Source organism: Phalacrocorax aristotelis, chromosome 1 (genome assembly GCF_949628215.1).
Source record: "Phalacrocorax aristotelis chromosome 1, bGulAri2.1, whole genome shotgun sequence".
In the NCBI taxonomy this organism is placed as follows: Eukaryota; Metazoa; Chordata; class Aves; order Suliformes; family Phalacrocoracidae; genus Phalacrocorax; species Phalacrocorax aristotelis.
In genome coordinates, this window is record NC_134276.1 from 131,549,092 (window position 1) to 131,571,770 (window position 22,679).

Consider the following 22,679-nt stretch of genomic DNA (forward strand, 5'->3'; position numbering starts at 1 on the left):
CTTTTTTATTTTCAGCACATATTCTACAGTGGTTCTTTTGAGTGGAAGCACCAGCCATGCAATCTTGGCAAACAGGGACAAGTGTGTCACTTCAGGATGCTGTGAGAAGTACAAACTCATGGCTGATGCAGTTTGTGGGGAAGACAAAGTTGGTGGTGTGGTAAAGGATGGGGAGGAGTGGGCACTCATTCAGACTATTGAGGCAGTCTTGGTCACCTGGTAGAACAGGGCTCTTTAAGCAAAAATAGGCTTGAATAAGCCTAAATGCCCAGGAACGTAAAATCAGGGCTTTCATCTCACAACACAGAAAGAAAAGCTCTCTCTAGCCCAGGGAGGCTGGGCACACATCCTGGAAAGCAGAGACTCTGGAAAGGTCATGGGGGTGGATAACTCTAGGCAGACGGCTGAGGCAGAGCAGCAAGTCAGACCCTGCAGCTGAATGAGGAAAATGAAGAATGGAAAATGGGCAGTCTAGTTTGCTTATCAAGAAACGGCTCACAGTCACAAGCTGCTATGGCTTAGAAATACGCCATCATAGTCAGGTGGGGTCAGAAAGCCTAGGGGAAGGTTGGACATGGCTCTTCCTGTGTGCCCCCTCTTTGCGTTTACAGAGTCTTGTAAAACTCTCACTGCTCGCAACCCCTATGGCTTAGCTGTGTCCCAGAAATAGCCCCTCCTACAGGACTCCTTGCTGTTGCTGGAAGTAGGATCCAGCTGGCAGAGCTGACGTGGCTGTGGGCTCTTTTACATCACAGGCCAGGTTAATGCTGCATTTCTTACAGTAACCCCACTGCAGCTGCAAGTGGCAAGCTGTGTCGCTGTAAGAACAGTTACCATCAATTCCTAAAGCTGCTTTGCCGTTATTTTGTGTCTGAAATAGTTTACAATGACTCATGGTTCCTGAAATAAGAATAACAAGAGTGTAATTTCATACTTTTGCCATGGTGAAATCTCATTAAAAACTGTGAGATGTTTGGATTTGATGCTGTTTGCACCTTTTTACCTCTGATAGCACAGATTCCTGGGGGTAGGACTCTTGCTTTGGAGCATAAACAGAATTTTGGTCTCCAGGAAACAGAAATCCTTTTGAAAAAAACTGGGAAATAGTTTTTTCTGGGTGCCCAAAATGAAAGAATTTGCAGCTCCCATTAAGTGAAACCTTTCCCAGTAAACAGTGGTAATGCAGAAGGTGTATGTAGGCCTTTGCCAGCAATACATAAACACTAGATTTCTGCCACAATGCAATAGCAGAGCTCTGTCTCAGGGTAACAAATTTCCTCTTGTAAAATGGGAAGCCAGAAAACTGCAGAAGTAATGAGATGTTTCCCAATTGCTAGGAGTATTACAGGGTAATAATGAAGCAATAGAGGGCCTGTCAGTGCTGTGAACACATCAAGGTGAGATTAAATCCATCGTCTTTTCCTCTGACCTCTCTCTTCCTATCTTCCCAAGAAACCAAGAAAAATAGCTTCCAGTGAGCTGAGCTTGCAACATATAGATTCATCCATATAGGGAGTAGAACTAAATGCTCTATGACTTCCTCTGTCCAACTTGCTACTTGGGTATTATACATCAAACTGTAATTTAAATATCACCAACTGTATATTAAGCACATTAAGCTATATTTAACAGACCTGGCTTATATTTCTTTATTTGTGATAATATATTTATCTATATATTTATATAAATATGTGAAAATGGAGTATGTATTATAGGGGGTCAGATATTTCCCATGAATATCTTTTTCTGAATGGAAATGCAGTCTTTAAGAGCTCTGAATCTCCCCATGGCATTTTGCTGGAGTTTTTTGCTCCCTATTGGGAAAAATAAAATGCTTTGTTTTGAATTAGCTCAGCCTAAATTGAAATACTTTGGTTTGTCAAACTGAATTAAAACATTTCATGACGGGGCCGTTCAGTTTTAATTTATGTTCACAAGAGTTACTATGTTCCTTGTGGACATTTTAATTTATAGACATCATACTCCCATAATGCATCATAATCATCTCTCTCATTAAATTTTTGCAATGTGCTCTAGAGTCAGATGGCCACAAAACATCACAGGACACTGGCTGGGAACTTCGTTGACTGAGAACCATGATGTATCACCCTCATGAGGCACCGCAGCAGTTCCAAGGGACGCACAGTTATATCAAACCAAGCTGAAGCTAAACTGTTCCTGAGAAAGGACAAATTTGCTTTCAGTGAAAACATTACTGTTTCTACTTTTCGTGCAGATGTGCATCCAAAATAAATGTTGATATCAGAACTTTCTGTGGAACAAAACATACAAATTTTGACAACTTTACTGTCTGATAAATAAGTCCTACCTTCAAGGTTTTAAATGCTTTTTCCTTGCTGTTATACAGGAGCATGCACTATAGTTTTCTGATGTAGTGCAAGCACCAGTGACCTGCCATCCAGGGAGGACTATTTGCCATGACTTGTGTCAGGAGCATGTGTCAGTAAAAGCTTGAAACCTCCCCATCTCCTCAAGGGCATGAGAAATGATAGATCAGAGGAACCACAGCACAGAATAGGAAGCTTATAAAAGATGTTTCTAACACTGAAAAATAAAAATATACAGCATGGAAGTTAAGATTTCTATTTCAAAATATTAGAAAATTCAGAGTCATGATTGCTTTAGCGAGTCTATGCCTGCTAGTTGCATTCTGGTAAGGTCTTTAATTACATCAGCACACAACACAGGACATAAAGCTTGGAAAATATTTACTTTACAGCTCTGGATTAAATCTATTCAGGCATAGAAATATCACATATCTTGGGGTGATGCTGAAAGAAGGCAGAGACCATTATGGAGTGGGTGCTCAGGTGATGACGGAGCATATAGTTTGTTATGAGCTGAGCATCAGAGTGCATGGCATTAAGTCTTGAGGCAGCACCAAAGAATCTTGGCTCTAGCTGACATTACATGGAACTACAAGAATCCAGTATGCAGTTACCTGGGTTGACCTTCAGCCAGGACACCATAGCTAAGGCCTTCTCTTTTTTTGAAAGTGATAAGGCAGATTTAGGATAAGATTTTCACAATGGCTTCTGCCAAGGTTAGCACCCCAGCCGGTGCTGCAGGAGAGAAAGGGCAAGAGTAGTCAGCGCTGCCAGTACCACTATGAGGATAACAAGCACAGACATCATTTGCAGAGAGCTTGTTAAATAACAGTGAAAGAGCAAATCGTGATTTTGGGGGGTTTTAGGATTTAAGAGACTTTTCACTTACATGGTTTTCATTTTTCTTTAGACTGTCAAGGGGCAGGAGGATTGTGTCGCTGAACTATGGAGATCCAGACTTTCAACAAAACCAGACATAGGATTATGCACAATACCTGATTGCCCCTTCCAGAGGAAAATGCTCGCATCCCAGGCTAAGAATACTTTAGCCCAGTCTCTGTTCTCTGTCCTTGAGGGAACAATCCTAGTTACCGTGAAGTTAACTACATGTAACTGAGAAGTGTGTCAGATCGATTGTCCCATTAAGGTGTCCCTAAGGATGGCTGTGAGGCAGCAGGCCTATGTTTAGGAGACCTTCCAGGAGACTTGTTTCACCACCAGAAGTGGTGAGGTTCAGTGTATCAAAATCAGTGTGAACTCTGGATGCTGCCCTCAGCTGGCCCAGAGACAGAGTCCTATCCATGCTGTTCATGACCCTGACGTAAAAACCCAGCTGTCTTCCCCCTCTTTCTGACTATTCAAGGTCATGAGATCATGACATCCAAGGAAGTTGAAGCCAATTCAGTGCCATTCCCACTTTCTCTGGTGGTTTATTCAGAGCACCCCAGAGGGCCATGCCACAGATCTCATTCAAGCCTTTGTCTTTCATCTCAAAGCCTTGGCTGGTTGTATCTCCGTTTATTTAAGACTGACTTGACATTGTACTGATGCCCAAAGGACGTCAATGAAGAATGCTGGAAATCTACCCTGGATATATTCTCAAAACACTATCAGTGCAGGAGGGGATCATGGAGCGTGCTATCACAGAAAGACAATAAGTCAGCTGCATATTCCTAGACTAAGGAGAGTCCAGTCCTTCCCCCTTTGTACCGCATCATGTAAAAACAAACAGTGAAGATGATCAGTGTTAAAATCAGAAACAATCGCAGGGAAAACTCCCTTCTTCTCAACTTGTTACCACCCTGTAGCAGCCACAGGATGAAATAGGTCTGGAGTTTGCATTTTCATAGTCACTTTGTATTTTATAGACTTGGAAATGTCAGAAAAGAACACCCACTAGAGAGATCCTTTTTTATGTGTCACAGTTTGTTCATGAACTCACACCAACTGGCTCCATTCGTTGCTGTATTTGGCATCTCCACAGAGGAGGAGGAATCTCCCTTCAGTCCTCTCCCAGGAGGTGACCTCCATTCTCGAGAAATACAGGGATTAGCTGAGCTAGCAGACCATGTGCATAACACTGCTGGGGAGAATGGAAAGTCCTGCATGGCTTCAGCGGAGTCCTGTTACATGCACAGCACTGACAACTGCAAAAAGAAAGGAAGAGGCAGAGAGAGGCACAAGAGGGACTGAAGCACACAGGGTAGTGTTGTGGCTATTCAGCATCACCTTCACAGTTAAAAAAGGCCCTACACTTACTGCCTGACCCTCTCAAAGTATTCCTCAGATGCGTCATCTCTTTGGTAATTTTACATGCTTGCTTTTAAGAAAAGGCAATTCTAATGAATACTTTCAGCAACTCCTAAATGCCAGGCTTTGAAATAGGAAGTGTTAAAAATACAGATTTCATATTGACTCACTTGAGTGCAGGTGCCTGCTACACCATGAGACCCAGACTTTTCAAAAGGGTATGTCCTGCTTTCTCTACATCTCCTTGTTGGGGAAGAGGCTAGGTCTCACAGGAGCCATCTGGAGTGCCTCCCAATGCAGAGGCACTGGCATGGGAACTGCAGCAGTAACAAGAATGACTTACATCTTCTGATCTTCCAGTCAGAAAAGTGATCTTAACCAAAATTAGCAAGAAGTTCCCTGAGGATTACTGAAGATAAAGACAGCCTGGATAGATGCTTACATACTTGGTGACATATTTGGTGATAAGAGAGTTAACAAAAAAAATATACCTACCCGTGCCTGCTTTTCCTAACCAGGCTAGTAAAAAAGTGGATTCAAATTGAAGGAACGTAATTTTTTTTTTTAAGATTTGTTGGCATACAGAATTGGTCTCCTAGGCTTATGAATAGTGTCTTAGCACTGAAAAAAAAGGAAAATATGAAGGACAATGAGAAAATTATGTTGGCCATTTTGATTACGCAGGCAACGTATACTGATGTCAGATACAGTTTAAATAGATGCACACACATGTACATTAGCACCTGTAGAACAATTTACATCTTGGATTATACACAAAACCAGTAAAATTTCAGTTAGCTAGATTGTTTTAATGAATCTAAGAAATCCAATACAGATTAACTTACTCAGTATTCGTGTTGCTAATGCCAAATGTCCACATGTTGTCAGATGATTGTAAGCAAAATGTAAATAATAATAAAACACAGAAATTAAATAAAATTACTTTTGGTTAGGAAAAATGAAACATAGTTCACACTCTGATGTGCTGCTAAAGATGTGCCTCTCAGAAAGTGGGGAACAGATAATTGGAGAATGTTTGACCTTGTAGCTGAGATTTTGCACGAAAAGGACCATCATGAGAAGAATCTCAGACAAAATGGTCATAACCATCATACCAGGCACCAAGATGTGGAGAGCTCCAAAAAATAAAACCAATATCTTCCTCTGAAAAGGAGACAGAAGCCCATGCAATTCCTGGAGAACAAAATTTGGAAAGTAGCCCAAAAAAAGACCTATTGCATTAGAGTAGTGTACCAGTAGATGTGGCACAGTCCAGCGGTAGCTGAGTAACTATGAAAGTCTTGAAGTCAGAAGATTTGCCTAACTTGAGGTCAAGGGTTTTTAAGTGTATCAGGGAGCTTTCTGAGATGCTGGATTTGATTTCTTAAGTTCTGAAGAACTGGAAGGATTCCAGTAAAATATTAGGAAGCTAGTCTGCTGACATTTTAAAGTGATAAATGGCATAAGAGGGGAAGTTAGAGGTCAGTTAGGGTGATATTGATGCTGGGAAAAAATAACAGTGGGACACAATCAATAAACAGTTAAAGTACAGAAATTCAACCATGTTAGTTGATGAGGTTTCATGGAAAAGAGATTCTATGGAAGTAACTTCCCATTGTTCATTGAAAGGACTGCGTTCGTGGCTGACACAGCTAATCCTGTTAATGTAGGGTTCAGTTTCTTCAGAATGTGATTTTAAAATATTTTGCATTCTGATTAAAAACTAGGAGTGTGCCAAGACACTATTGCACATATTAAACAAATTAGAAACCAGCTAAGTGACTCAAAACTGTATTTGCAATGGGAAATCTCCAGTAAAGCAGTGTGTGTTTCTAATATGACACCACAGAGGTCTGCATTTGGTCTAGCGCTGTTGAGTACTTTTACTGATAATCTGAAAGCAAGTATAAAAGTATTTCTAATTAAGTTAGCTGATCACACAAAATTTATGACATAGTAAATGAGGATGGGACCATCTAATGGATGTAAAGAAAACTGGGTTACTGTTGAACAGACATGTGAATATATCCAAATACACAGTGCACATACAGCGATAAAAAGTGCAGATGTTGTTCACAAAATGGGAGACCTCATTCTCAAAAAAAAATAAAAGAAGCAGCTGTGAAAGGACAGTCAAAGAGGGAGGATACTGAGAAATATGACCAGGTTAGAAGACCTGCACCTGGGGGAATGCATTCAGGGGAATCACAGAGGAGGCAATGGGTGCCTTGTTCCTCATAAGAAACAGTTTGAGGTAGGGCCACTGTAAATCCCAACAGGAATGTGCATGGTGAGGCTGCGAAGTCCTTTCAGAGCAGCTATAGTGGGGCTGTTTTAGAATTACACCTCTGGGGAAACTGCTAAGCTGGGAAATAACATGTGTTGTAGAAGGTCACACAGAAATCTCATATCCCTGAAATAAGCTGTTGAACTTGCCCACTCTGAGCCTCCTTCCTCATGGTAGGCTGACCAGAGCTCTGTCCAAGTTGGTTGGGAAGGCATCTGTGAGAAAGCCTCCCTTGAGTGAACACAGGCAGTGATAAGACCACAAGGCAATTTCTACTTTGTTATTTCTTTAAGAGGACTGTGGCCTGTGGATGCACCTCATGGTTTTAGGGAAAAAGTCTGGAAATTCTGGGGAAAGGAAAGGGTAGCATGAGTTGAACAAGGATATCGATTAGGCTGGAAAGACTTTGCTTGTGCCTCAAAGAATGTCAGCATGGAAAGGATCTCTGCCAGACCTATTTGGTATACAACGCTGTCTAGAAAGCTGTGAAGCAGGGACATGAGAATTAACGCGTCAACCACCAGCCACCTTACTCATCCTGGTGATAGGCACTAAAAGGCCAAAAAGGAGCAGGCGGATAGACTATATGAAAAGACTTAGGAGCAATTATTTTCTTAACTGTGAATCTCTGTCTCCTCACCTATTGCAGAGTAGTTAAAAACCCTTAGACATGGTGTTAGATTTCTGTTGTAGTACTAATGCAAAGTAGGCATCAGATTTATGAAACAGAATGGCTTCTTGCTGGCAAAGGCAAGGTAATTCAGTTTCTGGTGGGAGCCTGTGTTATTATGGGCTTTTAGGAAGGAAAAGATGATCTTTTTCTGACAACCTGACACGAAGGGCCATGTTTTGAAAGTGACCTTGGCCTGCCCTTGAAACTTACACTTGCTGTTCTATAAGCACAGAGTTGCTGGGGGAGGGTAGAGATTTACTCTTTTCCATTTCTATAATTTAATTTTGCAGAGAGAGACACAGCCAGGCCCTTAGTGCAAGTCAGTAACAAATTTGCAAACACATAGGCTAAACCGCTCATCTATACACAAGCTTACCATGTTTGAATTTTATGACATTTGGGCATAGATCGTACCCCATACCAGCACGTGGCTCAGGTGGGCAAAAGGAAATTCACAAGCCATTTTTGAAACACCTTCCAATGTTTGCATTTCATTCTGTCAAATGAATGAGATGAGAATTTGCTGGTAATGGTACAGCTGGCAGAATAACAGATCCAAACCTGGTAGGATGCTTTGAGTTGCATGCTGCTAGCCTGCGCTGTGGCCACACAAGATGGCACTGACCAGGTGAAGAACTATTCTGGCTAACTTTTGGGAAAGGGTTTGTGTCAGATGACAAAAATGGTTGTAAGCATGACAGACTTCCATATGAGTGAAGAGCCCAAATCTGTTCAGGGTAGAAAGGAGAAATAGAGGAGGGGAAATGCTGACAAAAGCAAAGGGCATCCCTGAATTTGAGCAGCAGCATCGGATTAGAAGGCTAACCTAAGGATTTTATTTTTTTTTTACATAGTTCATAATGAATCCATAGTGGCCACAAAAACATCTGAGGACTGTGTCAATAGTTAAATGAGATTCAGAACTGGGTGTGGTGGAGGGCAATAGTGAAGTTACAATGGAAAATAGAATCATAGAATGGTCTGGGTTGGAAGGGACCTTTAAAGGTCATCTAGTCCAACCCCCCTGCAGTGAGCAGGGACATCTTCAACTAGATCAGGTTGCTCAGAGCCCTGTCCTACCTGACCTTGAATGTTTCTAGGGATGGGGCCTCCAAAACCTTTCTGGGCAACCTGTTCCAGTGTTTCACCATCCTTATTGTAAAAATTTTTTTCCTTATATCCAGTCTAAATCAACCCTCCTTTAGTTTAAAACCATTATCCCTTGTCCATTAAACAATGTTTTTAAAAGCAATAGCATGAACCCCTTACCTTCTGTTGGAAGGAACTAAGAATGAGCTTTTCCTGTTACTCCATTCCACAAACATGGCTACAGAAAGGACACTAGGGTAACATTTTATTCCCATTTGGTCAGGTATGACAATTGTCGTGTCCCTCCAGAAGTAACAATAAACTAAACTGTTTTAACATGCAATGCCCAAGCTCCATTTTGTGAGTCCTCAAGATACTCTTTTCTGAAGTCCCCTTTTGCAAACAAGCAGGATTCTTGCTTCTTCTTTTTTAACCATATTGCTGAGGATGTCAGCAATACCCAGTTTGGATAATACCCAAGTATTATCCAAAACTTCCAAAAATTGAATGTGATCCACACAACTTCTGTTTGTCATTCCATACTAAACCCTACTACCTTCTTGCCTTTCACAGCTGTTCCCTTCAGCCTTTTTGTGGCATAGCTTCAGAGGTTGATGTTGTTGACTAAGTTCTTCAGGCTTTCTCTGAAATCAGAATTCTTGTTTTTCCAGAACAGACACTATGCACCCAACACCTCATCAAATAGTCAGCTACACCTTTGAGTTTAAAGCAAATAACAATGCTTTTTCTGGAAAGCAATCTTGTCATATAAACAGTGGCTAAAAACATACATAATTGTCCTAACACTTTGGAAATTACTATGAAAGTAGCATTAGACTTCTAATTGCAGAAAGAACAACACAATAAAATTGTGAGACTGCTGAACTTCTGATGTGATTTAAATCTATTGCATGCTACATAGCAGTGCAATGTCTGCTTAATACTGTGGCCTTATCAAGCCTGTTGACCATTCACATTCCCTAGAAGTCCAGGATGATAGCAAAACATATGTGGGCATCTTTTCTGAGTAGCCTGCCAGCCCAAGCATAAAAATCAGACCAGATTAAAAAGCTGTTAGTGCTGATACACACCTGTATACCATATGCAAGTTCATAAGGCATCAAGAGATCAGTAAGAAAACTATTTATCAGAGATATCATGTCAAGCCTGCAATGATGGGCTTCTCTAAAGCTGACAATATGATAAGCTATGGCACTGTTAAGGTAGGCTCACAGACCCTGCAGTGATGTGTCTGAAAAAGATGAACCCAGGTCACCAGCAGGACTAACAGAGATATGTAACAAAAAAACCTAAAACAGCTGTTTATGGGGTGACAGATCAGACTGTCACACGATAGGCTGTGCCAGCAAAGTTATTATCAAAGTTGAGCGTCTTTGTATTTGGAAAGTAAAAAAGTAAAAACAAATTATGATAAACTTATCTTTATTATTATTAAAAAAAGAACAATGTAAATGCAAACATATAATAGTGATATGTAGCACAATGTATAACTGGATTTACACTATCTTGATATAAAATGGATTTTAGAACAATTTCTTGTATGTAATGTTATTGGATATCGAAAAGAGGAAGAAAATATGGTCAGGGCTTTTTTTTCCTGTAAGGTGGAATAAGCCAGAAAGCCTTCTGAAAATGGTCAGAACTTCAGGCAACAGGTTGTTGAAAAGAAATAGAAAACTAGTGTAAGACGAGGAAGAAAATGGCTCAATGCAAGGCTGGGAGGAAACAATTTAATGTAGGTAACTTTACCAAATGTGGACACAGTTTCAAAATAGTTTTTGAAGAGGGGTGGAAGATACTTATCACTAACATATTTATCTAGAGTGCTTGTTGCTTGCCCCAAATCTGTTTAGGTGTCATAGATTGGAGGTGACTTTCTACAGATATTGGAAATTGGAGTAGAAAATTAATTTGAAAATGGGAAGAACTAATATCATCTTATGACTAAGATAATAGTGATGTAGAATATATCCACCTGAAAAAAATGGCAGGTATTTGTATCTATTTCCAAGAGGATCTGTACTCTCTGACTGCACAGTGTGTCAGACAGACACCACAAGGGACAGAAAAGGTCCTCATGTTCAGTTTTATTCCTGTAGACTTTGGCTTGCGATGATATAATGTGTTGCCACTTGGTTTTACACACACACCATTCTCTCCAGATTTCTGGTGAACCTGGATAGCTTTTGCTGTTGTTGTGTTGGTCCCAGTACGGTAGCATCCTGGTGTAGTGTAGTGTTTAGGCACTTTTACTTGTAGGGTTAGTGAAGCATGTGGCTTCCGGAGCATAGAAGAAGAGTGATATTCCTTGGTGCTAATCTTACACCAGGAAAGACATTTCACTCCAGAAGACTAACTCTTTGAATGGTCTTTTTGTAGCACCCTGAGATAAGGAAACATAGAAGTGGATGGTGTACCCCAGCTCAACCCATGGAATTTGAGAGTGCAAGTTGCAAGAACAAGGTTTTTTTGCTTAAGAGTGCATCAGCAGCTAAGCCTTACCCTGTGCTTACATGAGTGAACTTGCTTCATGAAGTCTAGGTGAAGGCAGCCAGTAGTCTGAAAAAAATCTGCTGTAGACTGGTGTTATGTAAGTCGATGTGATCTGGTTGGTGTTGCCTGTGGCTAATGGAAGGGTTATAGGGCAAATATTTGACTAACAGTAATGCGTTCTCTGTCCCCTGATGTTGTCCCTCTTCTTGGCATTCTGATAGCATAGAAGCATTGAAAACCTCTCATATTGCTGACGCTTATTCCATGAGCTCATTGCTGAGCTCATTCCAGACGGGTTGCCCAGAGGGGCTGCACAACACAGCTGGAGCAAGCACTGAGCAATCTGATACGTTGTCACAGCCAACTCTGCTTTGACCAGGGTCTTGGGCTAGAGACCTCCTTCAGTTTGGCAGGATCCTGTGATTCTAGGTCATGGTCACACCTTTATCAAGGGTTCCTAATTTACCACTTTCCATCTCCTGACTCATGGACACATTCTGACTATGTCTGATGACAGCTGGTATTCATCAACCCCTAAACAGCCTGGTTTCTTTTGGAACAAGGGAGATGTGATGTGCTCTAGTAGGTCTCCTGGTCTGGATAATGCAGAAGCTTTAGGGACACAGGAACCTTTTGTGGGGAGAAGCACCCAGAAGTGCTCAGCACCTTCAAAGGCTTCATGAGCAGTCACTGCCTGCTCTGTGCACTGCACTGTTAACTCCATAGCTGACTTGAGTGAAGGTCATTTTGCTGAGGCTGAATCTGTCACTCTCATCTGTACCAGGTCGCCTGGCAGTTCAGCTTGCCAGGACCCCTGGGAAGCAACCTTCATTGATTTACCAGCAGCAGAAGACAGTGGCTACCTGTGAGTGCTTGTGAAGATTGGGAAGGCCTCACACATCAAGTGGGAACAGACAATGCTCTGTTCTTTCATCCAAATGACACACTCAGGCATCTGGGGCTTATCTCTAGTGCATTTTCTTCTGCCCCTGAGCCCCCCACCCTGGCTACCTCCCATCATCTGGCTGCTGAGCTCCAGGGCTCCTGTGGAAAGCTGCAGACCATTTAAATCAATTCTGACACCCAACACCTCTCTGTTTTCTCAGACTGCCTGCCCCAAATATTTCCCTCCAGCCCTGACAGAACGGGTATTCACAGGGCAGCTCCAGAATAACAAGTTTCCATTTTTGAGACGGTTGTATGGGGAGCTTTGTGGTGTGGCAGCTGGCCAACGGGTGATCATTTAGCCAGGGGAGCTCACTACTGGGTAGTTAATTTGACATGCAGAACAGAGTGGTTAGGCTCTCTCCAAAGTCCAGTCAGACACTTCTGAGTTCCCAGTATAAATTATACCTGACATGCTACCCCAAAATATCAGCAATTGAGTGCAAACCTTGACTTCGGTGAGGCTGATCAGCCCAGTAGTGGCTCATTTACTCTGACACAATCAATTTTCTCCAGCAGACTGTGGGGCCATTCGCTGCTTTAGAGAGATACGCAAGTCACACTAGGCTCTCCACATCCCCTGCATCACTAAGGTGGAAGAAAAAAGAGGCAGACATAGTGATGATGACCCATAGATATGAGGCTCAGAAGAGTAGGACTTCTTTCAGTGGTAATAGCCCAGGCCTCCGAATACACCCCAAACAAGTATAGGAATGAGAGCATGGTTGCAGAGACGGATTCCCACTTTACACATGCGCTTTCTCCATCTCATTTAGGGCTTGGACTGAATAATCGTTATCACCACATGGTAGCTATCAAAGGCTAGCTGACACTTTATAAAAGCCTAATGTAGCCAATGCACATTAGACTCTCAGCCAGCACCTGGATTGTTTGCCAGAACACTTTTGAGATAGACTGTTCTTGTGGTATTTGTATCACTGGCAAGAAGCAGAAGGAGAGGAAATCTGGAAAACATTTCTTAGGGGAAAAAAAAAATCTGTGAAGTGTTGCAGAGTCTAGAGGCAGATGGATGGTACTGAAATTCTCGTTGCTTATTCAAAAGGCTGTGGAGCTGGGGAGTCTTTGGGGCCCTCAGACCAGTATTTCACACTTTCTGAATGTGTTAGCAGTTGTAATCAGTTGGTCTTTTATTTATGCTGCAACTCTTTGGATGTTCATGTTGCCCAAAGCCTGCGTTCTCACATTGCTATCCCTCTAAGGTAACAGGAGGATTTTGCCTACTGAACTCAGCTGCTGGGAAATCAGGGGGAAAATATTTAGACCATTAATAAAAAATGTATTACTCTATTTCATATGGCACTGGCCTTTCCTGTTTCAGTGCTGTCCCCAAACTGCATGCAGCATCCTGAGGTCTTTAGGGAGCATTTGCTATCTGATTAGGCAGTTGCATATTAGGATGACAACTGGAACATAAACCGAAATAGCCATAAAGGAAGCAAACAGTCCCTCAGGGAGAGAATTCTATTGCCATTCATATAGCTCTCTCACACAGAGCTAATTGTGAGAAGCGCTATAACATGACTACTAGAGACCTGTGATAGCAAATGGAGAAAAAAACCTGACTCTACATAAATGTCGTTGGAACCTGTAGTACCCATTCACCAGAAAACTCCGATATTTCAAAATGTTTTTGATTCTGATGGATGGATGATGAAACTGTTATGGTTTTTCACCAGACCAGAAGTACTGAGACATCCTGATTGACCTCTGCCTGACATTTCTTCCTGAGAATAAATTTTTCAACAGGCCAAATCTGTAGCTTATTTATGAAAAAAAATAAAAAAAGAACTGGAATGTTTCCACAGCCAGGGCCAGTTCAGCTGTTTTTCCAAGTACCCAGGAGGTGTGATGGACCTCCTGGGATGCTCTGTGTCCCCTGCATCGTTTGTAGGCAAGGATCTGAGCTGAGCTTCCTCTTGCTTTTGCTCTATCATGATTCTCCCAGGCTTTTTCATTTTCGTGAAAAAACACTTGACTGATACGAATTGCTTCTCTTACTTTTGGGAATATTTGCATCTTCTCCCCTGCCTGGGCAAAGAGAAACTCACCAAACATCTCAAGCAAGTTTTGTGGGAAAGCTGATGTAAAATCCCTTTAATCAGTTGTGTGGAAAGGAGTGTATTTATCCTGTAAAACTCTGTGGTCAGATAACTTTCAATGAGAAATATGAGTCTGGGACTCCTTCAATTCATGTTTGATAAAAAATGATTAAGTGTAATTTTGTGGGTTTTTTTTTAATTTTTACCCAATTCATTAGACATTTACAGGAAAAAATTACACCTTTATACCTTTTGCCTGGAAAATCCAACTGACCACTGGATAATTAGTAAGACTGTACATTTATAAGCATGCAAAGACCCTGAGTAAGCGGGAATGGAAGAAACGTCTACTCAGATTGCTAAAATGTCATGTGGCAGAATGTAAGGGGGAAAGAGGGAAGCAAATGCTTGAAGCCCAAGGGTAAGAGGATGCCAGGCAAGAATGGTGGTGCACCCAGGCAGGAAATACATATATGCTGCTAGAAGAGTGTCAGTGCCATGCTAAGAATTCCCACCACTCAGCCCCTCTTGATCCCACAGAGCACGCACAGCTCAGCCACAGGATATGCAGTGATTTTGGATGTTTTGTTGTCATCTCCCCAAAAAGCAGTCCCTGAAGTCTTCAGCCTCTGTCCCAGGCTTGGACAGCCACATTTACAGCAGAGTTCATGAGGTTATTGGAGCAGACACTCATCCCTTTACATGGGGATGTACCCATGGCTTCTTGTACCCATTTTAGGACTTTTTAATAATGTTGTGATCACAACTGCATTAGCCTCAGGCCAGTGTTTCTCACTGTTGCAGAGAGGCTGCTTCAGAACCAGTCCTTTCTTCTTGTCTCAAACATTTGAATGATTGCCATCAGCTTTCTTTGTTCATTTCCACAGAGAATATCCCATGCCCTGGGATTTTCCAGATGCTATGAAGCCTGAACAGAACTGGACTTCCCAAGAGGAGACAGTTAACACTTCTGGTTGGTAACAGAGCTGTACCTGTAAGGTAAGTAAAGGGTGAGAAAGTGATATTTGAAAGCAACAACCTTGTTTTTCCCCTGTTTTAAGCTGTGGTAGCACCTGGAAGAGGCATCAGAATGGACCTACTTGTTCTATTACATATTCTCTTAGGATGTGAATTAAATGCCAGTGTTGGTGGGAGCTGGGATCCTGGCTTGCAGGAGAACTCTTTGTGCTACTGTGCCTTACCAGGCCTGCAAAATAAAAATGTTTCACTGGTCAGAAAACCCAGGAAGGAAACAGGAACTACCTGTGCCCTAAATGACTGTATGCAAGTGCTACATGTGTCCCCTGTTGGGTGCTAAGTGACCACAGAAATGCATGCCATGGTCATACCAAATGGGAGCTGAGAAGCTGAGGAGGGCTATGCTGACATGGCCCTTACCCTGTGTGGCTGGAGGCATTAGACACCTACTCTTAAAACTTTTGTTCCAAGCAGATCAACTTTCAGGCATGTTGCATTGTCACTGGCAAACATGAAGGGTTATGATACCAAGGGGTAGGCCTCTGTTACCTTTTATTTCCCTGCAACATCTGTAAGTCTGTCAGATTACGGACCATGGAGGTTAGTAGAAGAGTTGGTGTTCAGATGGTGGTGGAAAAGCTGCCTGTTTTCAGATGAAGTGCTCTTAATGAGAGATTTTTGGAGCTATCTCTTCTTTGTGTTTCCTATCACCTCATGACCTACCACTTTCCTTTTCCTCTCAAATAGTTTAATTTGAAAATTAGTGTTTGCACCTTAACCTCACAGTCTGCAGGGAGTGGGGAGAGGGCATGCATCTCAGTAAAACACCAGCAGTGGCTGATGCCATAAATCAGAGGGATTTTAGAATCTGATGACAAACCAAATTCCTGTCAGAAAAGAGCAGAGCTGACCCCTCCCAAACTGTCATCGAAGCAGGGTCATAAAAATCACAGCTGTCACCAAAGCATGCCGGGCCTCTGAGGGACATGCCATCCTGGGGACTCATCTGCTGCTTCCATGGCCAAATTCCAAGCCCTCAGGCACATTCCATTTGACATTTTGTCACATCTCTTGCTGGTGCATCTGTTCAGGGGCATTAACTCTTCCTAAATCACTTTATTCCTTTTTTTTTTCTCAGAAAAAAACAAAGCTATGGGAGATGTAGAGGTCTGAGCAGTGGTCGGTGGCATGAAACAGAGTCCAAATGTTTAAAAACTGGCAGCCTTCCGGGTAACTAATCCTGTAGGCCATGTTGCTACAGTAATAGCATCAGAACTAAAACCTGTGTTCATGTAAACTTCACAAAATTATTTAAACATGCATTTGTACATCTAAAATGACAGGAAGTCTTCCTTTGTGCCCTTGGGCTTTTACCACAGACAGAGATCTGTTTCCAAAGGAGATGGGTGAGCATGATGCCAGACCATGATGGCTGTGATTGATCTAAGATAACTGTACACTCGGTAGTGACATGTAAAAGTAAAGACATTGAGGCACTTTTCTCAAACCAGTTGGTGGGGTCCAAGTTCTAAGATGTCTCCATGTGTATGAATGAAAAGAATGTTTCTCTGTTCCACCTGCACATGAGATAATAACCAAACTGGGTGACATCAATCTTAGAGCCAAAGAACTAGCAGTCCTTACAACTAGGATGGAGTAAGTCTCATGACACGGGCATTAAAATTCACAGTTACAACTTGTCCAGCAGGGACAGCAGCAAGAAGACTCTGTCTGCAGACATCAGAGAGGCTTTAATGTACTGAACTGTTGTTTCAGAATCACAAAATTCGAATCCATGTGGACTAAAGGTCGAACTAGTTTCACTGAGGATGGAGAATGACAGACATCTGGCCAAGAAGAACCTGGGGACTATTTACTGGGCTTCTCATATTACTAGTGACAAAACTTCTAAGAGTTTCTAAAAATAAGAGGTGGTAATTTCTTCATACACAGTATCCTGTATTGGGGATGAGGTAGCTCAGTACCAACTCTGGTGCTGGACAAGGACTGAATAACTAACCTAAGGGTCATTGCTAGCCTCTATGCCATTGATGGCAAAAGTGCATTTGTCACATGCAAACAGAATTGCATGAAACAGTGACTTCATTTTTTATTTAAAACTCCAAAGGCCATTTCCCAATGCTTGCAAGTATTTCTGACTGGAAAATTTGGAAAAGCTCAGCTAAGCCTGGGAGTCCTACCAGTTGAATGCTCACAAGAGGTCATCACGTGCATGTGTAAAATGCAAATTTTGTTGGGTATGGACAGAAATATAGTTGAATGGAAATCACCCTGGTTAAAAGGGTATATGAAAACAGTGATTAAATAACAAGCTGTTAGGTAAAAAAGAATAGAGGAAGCAGCAGGTGGTTAATAAAATTTATAAATTAAAAATACATGCATAAGAAGTCAAAATAAAGCAACTTTTAAAATAAAAGTGACCAGTGTGGCTTTGAAGAGAACATTTATACATTATTTATAACATTGATGTGTTACGGCCTAGACAAGTGGTCTGTGCAGTGGGTGGGGAACTGGCTGACAGGCCGCACCCAAAGGGTGGTGGTAAATAGCTCCTTTTCCAAGTGGCAACCTGTCACAAGTGGAGTCCCCCCGGGATTGATATTGGGCCCAATATTATTCAACATCTTTAGAAGTGATCTGGATAACAGAATCAAGTGTAGCCTGATGGAGTTTGTGGATGACACCAAATGGAGTGGGGAAGTAGACACTCCAGAAGGGAGAGCCACTCTGCAGGAAGATCTGGCTAGGCTGGAAGAGTGGGCCAACAAGAATCTTATGAAGTTCAACAAGGACAAGTGTAAGGTCATACACCTGGGAAAACATAATCTGGGAGTGCAGCACAGACTGGGATGCACCTGGCTGGAGAGCAGCTCTGTGGAAAGGGACCTGGGGGTCCTGGTGGACAGGAAGCTCAACATGAGCAAACAGTGTGCTGCTGTGGCCACGAAGGCCAACAGGATGCTGCGTTGCATCAAAAAAGGCATCAGCAGCAGAGATAAAGAAGTCATCATCCCACTCTACTCAGCGCTTGTCAGGCCAGACCTGGAGTACTGGGTACAGTCCTGGTCCCCGCTGTACAAAAAGGATGTGGACAGGCTGGAAGGGGTCCAGAGAAGGGCCACCAAGATGATCAAAGGACTGGGAAGTCTGCCATAGGAGGACAGTCTGGGAGAGCTGGGTTTGTTCAGCCTTGAGAAAAGAAGGCTCAGAGAGGATCTCATCACTATGTACCAGTACTTAAGGGGTAGCTACAAAGAAGATGGAGAGTCCCTTTTTACACAGAGTCACATGGAGAGGGCAAGGGGGAATGGACACAAATTGCTCTTGGGGAGATTCCGATTGGACACCAGAGGGAAATTTTTCACACTGAGGATAGTCACCATTGGAATAATCTCCCCAGGGAAGTGGTTGACCCGGCCACATTGGACACCTTCAAGAGTCATCTGGACAGGGTGCTGGGCCATCTTGCCTAGACTGTGCTCTTCCTAGAAAGGTTGGACTAGATGATCCCTGAAGTCCCTTCCAACCTGAGATTCTGTGTGATTCTGTGTGATCTAAAAATATATTAGGAACAAAACAAAACCAAAAAATCCTTGCTTGGATACAGGTAGTTTTAACAGCAAAATTGTAAAGTCAGGGGTGTTCAGTCCACATTGTATTTCAGTTCTTCAGACAACATAAAGCAGGGGAATGGGTTTACTATGTGCAGTGGAGTATAAAGTTTGCAGTCCATAGCAAAGGAAGGTGTGAGACAGAAGCTACTTAAATTAAAGAACAAAGTTTCTTGAAGTAGTGAAGGGAACTTCCTGAATCATATTCTTTTCAGAAATCTTGGGCTTCTGGGAAAATTTGGAAGTTTTGGAGGATTCTTACTTTTGTTCTGGGGGTTAACAAAGGACAGAGCCATGGGAAAATGTGGAGATTCACAAATGCCCATTCGGTTTCCAGCATGAGAGCCCACAGTTTGGAAAGCAATGGCTCAGAGAAAGTCACATGCATTGAAGTTCTCAATAAAAAATTTATGTCCCTTTGACCTCAGTACACTGCAAACCCCTTCAGTTCTGTATAACTCTCTAAATGAGCAACAGCTGAAAGTAAATATAGTTCAACAGGATTTCCTCTAGTTCCGTGCAGGTATCATAAGGGAGGTGTTCAGCTGACCAGACATGTTCTGGTGTGCTTTCTGGCTTTTGGGGAAAGACGTAACATTTGTGTTCTTGCTTTGCATTTTCCTGAGGCCTGAGAAATCACCTAAAGTCAAAGACAGCTCTTTGGGAGCTGATCTGCTCTCCAAAACACTTCTGCTTTAGATGCCTGGGGATGATACCCTGTGCCACTTTGTTCAAGGTCACAGTCTCCGACTTACTTGAGGTGTAGATTGGACTTCCCCAAGGTCACACTGACATAAACTTGGAGGGAGTTTCACTTTTTCTGCAGTACAGCGTTCGGCACTCCTGCAGGGATCTGGGCACAGGGTTTCCCGGGGGCTTCTGCCATGCCTTGCCCTTGGCTGTGATCAGACTTCGGTCTTGGAACTTACTGTAAAAGTAGCTGGGCAACATGTATATCACAAGTCAATGATACACAGGAGGTCTCAGCAGACAGCCTGGTGGGCCTTTCTTCCCAGTGAATCTCTGAAAATACTTTCAAGAGTAACTTGAGAAGGTTCTGAACAATTACTAAAATTAAACATTTTAAGATCCACAGACCAGGTACATTTTACCAGAAAGCTTAAAAGAAACTTGCTGAAGAGTGCTTTGAATTTTTCCTGGTGATATTTCGCACGTCCTGGAACACTGACACAGTTTCAGATGACTGGAAAAAAAGCTAATTGTTGTTCCTGTGTTCAGGAAGATAAATGGGATTGCACAAGAAAACATAGGCACATTAGCCTGGCATTAGTCCCAGGGAAAATTATAGAAAGATTCATAGGAGACATGACTGGTAAAGAGTTAAAGGACACTGATGCAATTCAAGACCATTGGTACAATAATATGGCTAGCAGATCCTACTGGAAAAAAATTAAAATATCTTTTTAGACAGTGGTTACAACATGACTGATAAAAGTTCATTTGCTGGCCAAAGCAAAGACTTTCTGATTTAAGCTACAGCTTGTACAAATGTCTAGGTTGTGCTTGTTGGTGAAGAATCTTCCACTGAGCTTCCTTCTTTCTTTCTTTCTTTCTGGGAACTTGTTTTATATAGGATTTTTCCTGTTTGGAGAATTGAAACCATATGTTTTGGTTTTGGTGTATATTTAAATAATTCAGTTTGCTAAATGGAAGCAAAGCTGTACATGCCCATGATACTGCAAAGTCTCATTAAAAATGTAGGTGTAATACGCTTATGTATTTTGCTAGTCCATTCTAGGGGTGGACTTTTCAGTGGGGTTACATCTCCATGAAAAGTTCTCGTGTCGATCCTGAACTGACTGCAGCTCTGTCTGAAATCCCATTCTTTGTGGGGAAACCATGAGGACTGTCAGCACTTACCTGAATGCTTTCAGGTTTATCAATCTATAATCAAATCACTCAGTCCATGGATTCACTCAGTGGGCCTCTGGAATTAGAACAGCAAATCTAAAGAGGTAATTAATAGCTTTGAAATCTCCAGACCACTGAAGTTGGAGCCTAAACCAACCTCTACCAAATAGAAAGAAGACAGGGCTTACCAGGATTTTTCCCTAGCAGCACCTTATCTGCTAAGCCTTCTGCTGCAAATCTCCTTTGAAATAAGCTGGTTCAGGCAACCAATGCCAAAATGAGACTAGTTGCACTACCACTATGAGTTATGACAGCAGCGCGCAATGCTTCTGAGGATTTATGACATCCTTTTTGCTTGCACTACAGCTTTGTACTGGCTCAGGCAGCCTCTACCCTGCATTGCTCTGGAGATGCTCTGGCAGCACATGCCATGTGGCAGATGGGCCATAGTACTCTGGCCCTACATAGCACAGTGGAAGGAGATCAGTGCAGACACCCTTCCATATTAGCCTGAAGTTTGATGTTTAATTCCCTTATGTTTTGTTGCTTTCAAAGGGAAAAAGAGAGCATAAGGGTCTTTGTTCCTCTTCTTCCTCATTCTTCTCCTTGTTGCTTCTGTGGCTTTCTCAGTCTTTCCCTGTGCTCAGCAACCCCTCAGCAATCTTTCCTTCCCTGTTCTCTAAGGTTCCTCCTTCCCAGACTGTCCTCCCCCCTTTTATCTCTTCCTTTGGTCCCTTTTATTTTCTTTCCTAGCCACCCCTTGTCTCCAGCCTTTCTGCCTCACAGACTCCCAGCTGTCAGCTTGCCACATTCCTCATCCTTGCTCCTGCTAGCCGCTGAGTTTTAACCTCTTGGAAGCAATCTCTTCTCTCCCATATCCTTTAACCTGTTGCATCTGGAAGCTGGTGCTGACACAGCTGCAGCAGCAGAAGAGCCTGCTAGTGAACTGCCCACTCCCATGCTACCACTGCAGCCTCACAGCTGTTACTCTGCTTCCCAGCTTCCAGGTTAAAGGGTGGCTTTTTTATTTCTGGGGAGTAGGATGGGGGTGCTTTGAATTTTGCATCAGTTGCCGTTTGTTGGTTATTCCTGAACTGCTCCAAACCAAAAGGAAAGGAAATCAAATGCAACTGTGTTGATCCTGGATTTGCCACTTTTATCCATCAAAAGAAATTTAAGAAGTCGCACGCATATGGCAATGAAGAACCAACACAGAAACGGATAGCATGTTACATAGCAAATATTGACAGATAGGCAGCAGATATCTGTCCCACTTCTTGCTTTTGCTCACTCTCTTCCTCTCTTCATTCTTCTATCTCAACAGCCAGCCCTGTTTCTGCTTTCTTCCATCTGGCAGCTCTCAGAATAATCTCACCCACCTGTTAAATGAGAGAACGTCAAGTTAAATTTACAGCAGGGCCTGGAAACAGGATGCTACAGAAAAGTATTTTAATTAAAATCCTCTAATTGAATGCATGCTTCCCTGTGAAAAGGGAGCTGCCAAGAAGGGTCTGATGTCACCACCTCTACCCCCATTTGCCATGAAAGGAGGGCAATTGAAACCAGCTCTCAAGGTGGAAAGAGGAAAGGACATTTCCAGGGAGTTTTCCAGGGTCACCCTTGCAATGCTGGTAGATGGTTCAAGGGAGGTTTGCCACTTTACCAGAATCAGAGCAGAAGATGGTACAACAGCTCTGTTACTTCTGGTCAGGCACTGCAGAGTAACAAGCTGCCATGTGTGTGTAAGGGTGGGGTAGTATCTATGTGAAACCTGAACTCTGGACAGAAATCTGACAAATATAAAGACCCTGCCTCTGATGTGGAGATCACCATTGCACAAACTCTCCTGCGAACGCTTCCTACTCTGCATTGCTAGGCAATAAAGTGGGATTTTTAAGACTCAGTTTACTGCAGTTGCTGGAATAGAGGCATGCATGGAAAGCAACATTTTGAGATGGAAAGCAAGATGGAAATAGACAGCAAGAGGCAAATGTCTGGGGTTCCCTTTTGGAGAATCTGGATGACCATGTC

At 42.5% G+C, this 22,679-nt stretch overlaps 1 protein-coding gene across 1 annotated transcript in view; it reads right to left on the reverse strand.

The window, feature by feature from the left end:
• Positions 1-21,785: 21,785 nt before the first annotated feature.
• The window catches only part of TBX15 (T-box transcription factor 15), a 123,664-nt gene continuing 122,770 nt past the window's right edge, over positions 21,786-22,679 (reverse strand). The window contains exon 8 of the mRNA XM_075107750.1: positions 21,786-22,027. Within this exon, the coding sequence (XP_074963851.1) occupies positions 22,020-22,027 (8 nt within the window). The 3' untranslated portion in view covers positions 21,786-22,019. The remainder of the gene's footprint in view (positions 22,028-22,679) is intronic.